Here is a 9,547-nt window from a genome sequence, read left to right on the forward strand (position 1 = left end):
GGTGAGGGGAGGGGGGGTAATTATATTGTATCACGGGGTATGCATGTGCTGGAGGTGGCTGGACGTGGTCTGTAGAAGAGGTGGATGATGGGGAAGGACACCACGTGACCTCATTGCCTCACTTCATCACACTGTATCTCCATTACGCTCTGTACTGATGAACGAGTCCAGAGATGGAGAACAATAATGGTGGAAAGTCCGAGGGATTGGGAGAGACTGACCTTAGGAAGTATCATTGTACTAAAGGAGTAGTTGATGGTTGGATCAGACTTCCAGCAGAGACAGAGACTACCTCTATGACCAAATCTCCCCCCCTGTCCTGCTCTGACCTGACTACTTCTGTCTACAACAGCTCGCTCTCATCCTCCATAGACACCTTGTCTTCCCTCACTAGACGCAGACTTTGACCACGCCCACTGCAACCGTGGCGACCAGAAGTAACCAGACATCTAAAGAAATTGGGAAAGTGGGAAATTTGAGAATAAAGTAAGAAATTCTTTTCTGAAAGGTCGTAGCGGTGGCAAAAAGTCTGGAAAGAAAAGGTAGGAAAGTGTTAGAATCAAAAATGTGTTCATCTTCTCATCTCATCTTCTCCTCATCTCATCTCATCTTCTCATCTCATCTTCTCCTCATCTCATCTTCTCATCTCATCTTCTCCTCATCTCATCTTCTCCTCATCGAATCTTCTCCTCATCTCATCTTCTCCTCATCGAATCTTCTCCTCATCTCATCGAATCTTCTCCTCATCTTCTCCTCATCTCATCGAATCTTCTCCTCATCTCATCTTTTCCTCTCCTCATCTTATCTTCTCCTCATCTCATCTTCTCCTCATCTTATCTTCTCCTCATCTCATCTTCTCCTCATCTTATCTTCTCCTCATCTCATCTTCTCCTCATCTCATCTTCTCCTCATCTCATCTTCTCCTCATCTCATCTCATCTTCTCCTCATCTCATCTTCTCCTCATCTCATCTCATCTTCTCCTCATCTCATCTTCTTCTCCTCATCTCATCTTCTCCTCCTCATCTCATCTTCTTCTCCTCATCTCATCTTCTCCTCATCTCATTGAATCTTCTCCTCATCTCATCTTCTCCTCATCTCATCTTCTCATCTTATCTTCTCCTCATCTCATCTTCTCATCTTATCTTCTCCTCATCTCATCTTCTCCTCATCTCATCTTCTCATCTTATCTTCTCCTCATCTCATCTTCTCCTCATCGAATCTTCTCCTCATCTCATCTTCTCCTCATCTCATCTCCTCCTCATCTCATCTCCTCCTCATCTCATCTCCTCCTCATCTCATCTTCTCCTCATCTCCTCTTCTCCTCATCTTCTCCTCTCCTCATCTTATCTTCTCCTCATCTCCTCTTCTTCTTATCTCCTCCTCTCCTCATCTCATCTTCTCCTCATCTCATCTTCTCCTTATCTCATCTTCTCCTCATCTCATCTTCTCCTCATCTCATCTTCTCCTCATCTCATCTTCTCCTCATCTCATCTTCTCCTCATCTCATCTTCTCCTCATCTCATCTTCTCCTCATCTTCTCCTCATCTTCTCCTCATCTCATCTTCTCCTCATCTTCTCCTCATCTTCTCCTCATCTTCTCCTCATCTTCTCCTCATCTTCTCCTCATTGTATCTTCTCCTCATTGTATCTTCTCCTCATCTCATCTTCTCCTCATTGTATCTTCTCCTCATTGTATCTTCTCCTCATCTTATCTTCTCCATATCTTTTCTTCTCCTCATCTTATCTGCTCCTCATCTTATCTTCTCCTCATCTTATCTTCTCCTCATCTTATCTGCTCCTCATCTCATCTTCTCCGTATCTTATCTTGTTTTGCTCACTACAGATTTATGGTTCTTCTCCTCATCCCTTCCAGAATGGGGTACGGGGCCCCAAATTCTACTTTCTCTCATACTGACTTCCACCTGCATGGCTTTCCTGGGATCTCTCAGTCTAGACAAGTCCTCGCCATCCCGATCCTTTTCATTGATATTATAATATTGATGGGGAACTGCACCATGGCATATATAATCTGGATGGAGAAGACTCTACACCAGCCCATGTACATACTCATCTCTTTGGTTTTCTCAGTGAATGTCTCCTACGCTATGACCATAATGCCCAAATTCCTTCTTGGGTTAATGTTTGGACTGGAGCAGATAACATTGGTGGGGTGCCTCACACAGATGTTCTTTATGTACATTGCAGGGACCTTTAACTCAAACCTCCTCCTCCTGATGGCTGTTGACAGGTATGTTGCCATTGTTCTACCTCTGCGTTACCACCTTCTTATGACCATGAAAACATTGGCCTTTCTGGTATTCCTCAGCTCCCTGCGGAATTTTCTTTTTGTTTCCCTGATAGTTGGTTTTGCCTCTAAGGTTCAGTTTTGTGGCTCCAACATCATCCTGAACTTTGCCTGTGAGAATATGAGTCTCTTGAATTTGGGATGTGGAGACATTTCCGGTGTTCAGGCTGTGGGCCTTTGGGTGAGGATCTTTCTGGTGATGGTTGATGGAACCTTCGTTGTGTTATCTTACATGAGGATTCTTCACACTGTCATGAAGTTAGTAGCGGGAAGGGCTCGGGACAAGGCCAGGCAGACCTGCAGTGCCCATTTGTTGGTGACCATGCTGACCTATTTCTTTGGTTTGTCCTCCTCCATCATATATCGAATGGGGTCTGTCATCTCAAATGACGTTCAAAACACAACGAGCTTACTAAATTACGTCATCCCCGCAGCTGCCGACCCGATCATCTATGGAGTGAAGATGAAGGAAATCAGGAACAGCCTGAAAAAAAGACTTTCCCTAAAAATCACCAACAATTCAGCACTCCGGTGACTGCAATGCTCAATCCACGAAGACAGAGCCAGAAGATCCACCAACATAAAAGAATATCGAATGATCTATTCCTCAACATTGAGTATGAATGACGCCGGACAACCATCAAAACCATCAAATACGATCACTCCATCAACCTGAATACAAAGAACAATGTGATCTAAAATCAAAGAAAGATCACGAAGAGTGACAACAACATAAAATGTATTTCACCAAAGTGTCCTCTCTGAGAGCCGAGCAAGAGGAACAAAGTGAGATCAGACGCCACCAATCCTATTTATTGTTTGTACTCAGTAAGGAGAAGTAACCACCAAAGGAGCTTACACCCTAACGTCCCCCCCCACAGACACACGCTATTATTATGCAGGAGCGCCCCCCGGACACCCAAAGTCCTATGGCGGACCCCCAAGGGAAAGAGAGGGCTTATATTTCACTCTCAGGGATGGATCCTTACCCAGGTTGTGGGATATGAACAGAAAATTGGGCGCCTGTCACTTTAAGGACTTTATAAATGCTTTATTGTAGAACTGGGAGAGAGGGGGTAGGGCTCCAGTGTAGAAATACTTCAGTAGGACAACAGCTGAATAGGAGACCACGTGACTTCATCAGGGGACCCCTGACCTACGTACGTTACATCAAAACACGTGACTTCATCAGGGGACCCCTGACCTACGTACGTTACATCAAAACACGTGACTTCATCATGGGACCCCTGACCCTATGTACGTTACGTCAAAACACGTGACTTCATCATGGGACCCCTGACCCTACGTACGTTACTTCAAAACACGTGACTTCATCAGGGGACCCCTGACCTACGTACGTTACCTCAAAACACGTGACTTCATCAGGGGACCCCTGACCTACGTACGTTACATCAAAACACGTGACTTCATCAGGGGACCCCTGACCTATGTACGTTACATCAAAACACGTGACTTCATCAGGGGACCACTGACCTACGTACGTTACATCAAAACACGTGACTTCATCAGAAGACCCCTGACCTACGTACGTTACCTCAAAACACATGACTTCATCAGGGGACCCCTGACCCTACGTACGTTACCTCAAAACACGTGACTTCATCAGGGGACCCCTGACCCTACGTACATTACCTCAAAACACGTGACTTCATCAGGGGACCCCTGACCCTACGTACATTACCTCAAAACACTCATCTCATCTTCTCCTCATCTCATCTTCTCATCTCATCTTCTCCTCATCTCATCTTCTCCTCATCGAATCTTCTCCTCATCTCATCTTCTCCTCATCGAATCTTCTCCTCATCTCATCGAATCTTCTCCTCATCTTCTCCTCTTCTCATCGAATCTTCTCCTCATCTCATCTTTTCCTCTCCTCATCTTATCTTCTCCTCATCTCATCTTCTCCTCATCTTATCTTCTCCTCATCTCATCTTCTCCTCATCTCATCTTCTCCTCATCTCATCTTCTCCTCATCTCATCTTCTCCTCATCTCATCTTCTCCTCATCTCATCTTCTCCTCATCTCATCTCCTCCTCATCTCATCTTCTCCTCATCTCATCTCCTCCTCATCTCATCTTCTCCTCATCTCCTCTTCTCCTCATCTTCTCCTCTCCTCATCTTATCTTCTCCTCATCTCATCAAATCTTCTTCTCCTCTCATCTTCTTCTCCTCATCTCATCTTCTCCTCATCTCATCTTCTCCTTATCTCATCTTCTCCTCATCTCATCTTCTCCTCATCTCATCTTCTCCTCATCTCATCTTCTCCTCATCTCATCTTCTCCTCATCTCATCTTCTCCTCATCTTCTCCTCATCTTCTCCTCATCTTCTCCTCATCTTCTCCTCATCTTCTCCTCATTGTATCTTCTCCTCATTGTATCTTCTCCTCATCTCATCTTCTCCTCATTGTATCTTCTCCTCATTGTATCTTCTCCTCATCTTATCTTCTCCATATCTTTTCTTCTCCTCATCTTATCTGCTCCTCATCTTATCTTCTCCTCATCTTATCTTCTCCTCATCTTATCTGCTCCTCATCTCATCTTCTCCGTATCTTATCTTGTTTTGCTCACTACAGATTTATGGTTCTTCTCCTCATCCCTTCCAGAATGGGGTACGGGGCCCCAAATTCTACTTTCTCTCATACTGACTTCCACCTGCATGGCTTTCCTGGGATCTCTCAGTCTAGACAAGTCCTCGCCATCCCGATCCTTTTCATTGATATTATAATATTGATGGGGAACTGCACCATGGCATATATAATCTGGATGGAGAAGACTCTACACCAGCCCATGTACATACTCATCTCTTTGGTTTTCTCAGTGAATGTCTCCTACGCTATGACCATAATGCCCAAATTCCTTCTTGGGTTAATGTTTGGACTGGAGCAGATAACATTGGTGGGGTGCCTCACACAGATGTTCTTTATGTACATTGCAGGGACCTTTAACTCAAACCTCCTCCTCCTGATGGCTGTTGACAGGTATGTTGCCATTGTTCTACCTCTGCGTTACCACCTTCTTATGACCATGAAAACATTGGCCTTTCTGGTATTCCTCAGCTCCCTGCGGAATTTTCTTTTTGTTTCCCTGATAGTTGGTTTTGCCTCTAAGGTTCAGTTTTGTGGCTCCAACATCATCCTGAACTTTGCCTGTGAGAATATGAGTCTCTTGAATTTGGGATGTGGAGACATTTCCGGTGTTCAGGCTGTGGGCCTTTGGGTGAGGATCTTTCTGGTGATGGTTGATGGAACCTTCGTTGTGTTATCTTACATGAGGATTCTTCACACTGTCATGAAGTTAGTAGCGGGAAGGGCTCGGGACAAGGCCAGGCAGACCTGCAGTGCCCATTTGTTGGTGACCATGCTGACCTATTTCTTTGGTTTGTCCTCCTCCATCATATATCGAATGGGGTCTGTCATCTCAAATGACGTTCAAAACACAACGAGCTTACTAAATTACGTCATCCCCGCAGCTGCCGACCCGATCATCTATGGAGTGAAGATGAAGGAAATCAGGAACAGCCTGAAAAAAAGACTTTCCCTAAAAATCACCAACAATTCAGCACTCCGGTGACTGCAATGCTCAATCCACGAAGACAGAGCCAGAAGATCCACCAACATAAAAGAATATCGAATGATCTATTCCTCAACATTGAGTATGAATGACGCCGGACAACCATCAAAACCATCAAATACGATCACTCCATCAACCTGAATACAAAGAACAATGTGATCTAAAATCAAAGAAAGATCACGAAGAGTGACAACAACATAAAATGTATTTCACCAAAGTGTCCTCTCTGAGAGCCGAGCAAGAGGAACAAAGTGAGATCAGACGCCACCAATCCTATTTATTGTTTGTACTCAGTAAGGAGAAGTAACCACCAAAGGAGCTTACACCCTAACGTCCCCCCCCACAGACACACGCTATTATTATGCAGGAGCGCCCCCCGGACACCCAAAGTCCTATGGCGGACCCCCAAGGGAAAGAGAGGGCTTATATTTCACTCTCAGGGATGGATCCTTACCCAGGTTGTGGGATATGAACAGAAAATTGGGCGCCTGTCACTTTAAGGACTTTATAAATGCTTTATTGTAGAACTGGGAGAGAGGGGGTAGGGCTCCAGTGTAGAAATACTTCAGTAGGACAACAGCTGAATAGGAGACCACGTGACTTCATCAGGGGACCCCTGACCTACGTACGTTACATCAAAACACGTGACTTCATCAGGGGACCCCTGACCTATGTACGTTACATCAAAACACGTGACTTCATCAGGGGACCACTGACCTACGTACGTTACATCAAAACACGTGACTTCATCAGAAGACCCCTGACCTACGTACGTTACCTCAAAACACATGACTTCATCAGGGGACCCCTGACCCTACGTACGTTACCTCAAAACACGTGACTTCATCAGGGGACCCCTGACCCTACGTACATTACCTCAAAACACGTGACTCCATCAGGGGACCCCTGACCTACATACGTTACCTCAAAACACTTGACTTCATCATGGGACCCCTGACCCTATGTACGTTACGTCAAAACACGTGACTTCATCATGGGACCCCTGACCCTACGTACGTTACTTCAAAACACGTGACTTCATCAGGGGACCCCTGACCTACGTACGTTACCTCAAAACACGTGACTTCATCAGGGGACCCCTGACCTACGTACGTTACATCAAAACACGTGACTTCATCAGGGGACCCCTGACCTATGTACGTTACATCAAAACACGTGACTTCATCAGGGGACCACTGACCTACGTACGTTACATCAAAACACGTGACTTCATCAGAAGACCCCTGACCTACGTACGTTACCTCAAAACACATGACTTCATCAGGGGACCCCTGACCCTACGTACGTTACCTCAAAACACGTGACTTCATCAGGGGACCCCTGACCCTACGTACATTACCTCAAAACACGTGACTTCATCAGGGGACCCCTGACCTACATACGTTACCTCAAAACACTTGACTTCATCATGGGACCCCTGACCCTATGTACGTTACGTCAAAACACGTGACTTCATCAGGGGACCCCTGACCTACGTACGTTACATCAAAACATGTGACTTCATCAGGGGACCCCTGACCCTACGTACATTACCTCAAAACACATGACTTCATCAGAAGACCCCTGACCCTACGTACGTTACATAAAAACACGTGACTTCATCAGGGGACCCCTGACCTACGTACGTTGCATAAAAACATGTGACTTCATCAGGGGACCCCTGACCTATGTACGTTACATCAAAACACGTGACTTCATCAGGGGACCCCTGACCTACGTACATTACCTCAAAACACATGACTTCATCAGAAGACCCCTGACCTATGTACGTTACTTCAAAACACGTGACTTCATCAGGGGACCCCTGACCCTACGTACGTTACTTCAAAACACGTGACTTCATCAGGGGACCCCTGACCTACGTACGTTACATCAAAACACGCGACTTCATCAGGGGACCCCTGACCTACGTATGTTACGTCAAAACACGTGACTTCATCAGGGGTCCGGAGCTACTGATGTCTTGAAGTCTATTTAACAGAAAAGCATACTACCGTAAAGGCAGTAAACCGGGTGCACTTCCTCTACCGTATATATGGAAATAGCACAGGCCAGAGCACAGAAGAAAAGGAAATAGATCAAATTACATATAAAATACATAAAAGTTATAAAACCAACAACACGGAACATAGAGGAGGAGCCTAAGCACCAGATCCATATAAAATGATCATACAAGTAAATACATATATCCCCTATAATACTAACAGGCCTGCAGGGGGCAGCAAACTAAAAAAATATATAAATCTCAAAAATGGGAATGACGTGTAAAAAAAATAACATATATAAAATAGACGCAAAAAACCCAGTATGTAAAAATAACAAAATGTGTAAAACCGCTCCGCGCCTAAACATTTCAGGAGTTAACCTCAAAACACGTGACTTCATCAGGGGACCCCTGACCCTACGTACATTACCTCAAAACACGTGACTTCATCAGGGGACCCCTGACCCTACGTACATTACCTCAAAACACGTGACTTCATCAGGGGACCCCTGACCCTACGTACATTACCTCAAAACACGTGACTCCATCAGGGGACCCCTGACCTACATACGTTACCTCAAAACACTTGACTTCATCATGGGACCCCTGACCCTATGTACGTTACGTCAAAACACGTGACTTCATCATGGGACCCCTGACCCTACGTACATTACCTCAAAACACATGACTTCATCAGAAGACCCCTGACCCTACGTACATTACCTCAAAACACATGACTTCATCAGAAGACCCCTGACCCTACGTACGTTACATAAAAACACGTGACTTCATCAGGGGACCCCTGACCTACGTACGTTGCATAAAAACATGTGACTTCATCAGGGGACCCCTGACCTATGTACGTTACATCAAAACACGTGACTTCATCAGGGGACCCCTGACCTACGTACATTACCTCAAAACACATGACTTCATCAGAAGACCCCTGACCTATGTACGTTACTTCAAAACACGTGACTTCATCAGGGGACCCCTGACCCTACGTACGTTACTTCAAAACACGTGACTTCATCAGGGGACCCCTGACCTACGTACGTTACATCAAAACACGCGACTTCATCAGGGGACCCCTGACCTACGTATGTTACGTCAAAACACGTGACTTCATCAGGGGTCCGGAGCTACTGATGTCTTGAAGTCTATTTAACAGAAAAGCATACTACCGTAAAGGCAGTAAACCGGGTGCACTTCCTCTACCGTATATATGGAAATAGCACAGGCCAGAGCACAGAAGAAAAGGAAATAGATCAAATTACATATAAAATACATAAAAGTTATAAAACCAACAACACGGAACATAGAGGAGGAGCCTAAGCACCAGATCCATATAAAATGATCATACAAGTAAATACATATATCCCCTATAATACTAACAGGCCTGCAGGGGGCAGCAAACTAAAAAAATATATAAATCTCAAAAATGGGAATGACGTGTAAAAAAAATAACATATATAAAATAGACGCAAAAAACCCAGTATGTAAAAATAACAAAATGTGTAAAACCGCTCCGCGCCTAAACATTTCAGGAGTTAGATATGAAACAATTAAAGGAGAAGTACGAGGTCGGGGCTTTTCCCCCATAGTTCTCCTTAGGGTCGGGGGAGGACACAAACTAGCGTCCTCC

General features: G+C 45.0%; 2 protein-coding genes across 2 annotated transcripts; both read left to right on the forward strand.

Moving 5' to 3' along the window:
* The first annotated feature begins 1,908 nt into the window (after positions 1-1,908).
* On the forward strand, positions 1,909-2,841 carry LOC108803414 (olfactory receptor 52K1-like). The gene has a single exon (XM_018575256.1). It carries the CDS (start codon positions 2,002-2,004, stop codon positions 2,839-2,841), a length of 840 nt encoding a protein of 279 aa, XP_018430758.1. The 5' UTR covers positions 1,909-2,001.
* A 2,123-nt stretch (positions 2,842-4,964) lies between these two features.
* LOC108803415 (olfactory receptor 52K1-like) lies at positions 4,965-5,897 on the forward strand. Its single transcript, XM_018575258.1, has one exon. It carries the CDS (start codon positions 5,058-5,060, stop codon positions 5,895-5,897), a length of 840 nt encoding a protein of 279 aa, XP_018430760.1. The 5' UTR covers positions 4,965-5,057.
* Positions 5,898-9,547: the final 3,650 nt, after the last annotated feature.

Source organism: Nanorana parkeri, unplaced genomic scaffold (assembly GCF_000935625.1).
Source record: "Nanorana parkeri isolate BGI_ZX_2015 unplaced genomic scaffold, ASM93562v1 scaffold3706, whole genome shotgun sequence".
NCBI classification, from domain to species: Eukaryota; Metazoa; Chordata; class Amphibia; order Anura; family Dicroglossidae; genus Nanorana; species Nanorana parkeri.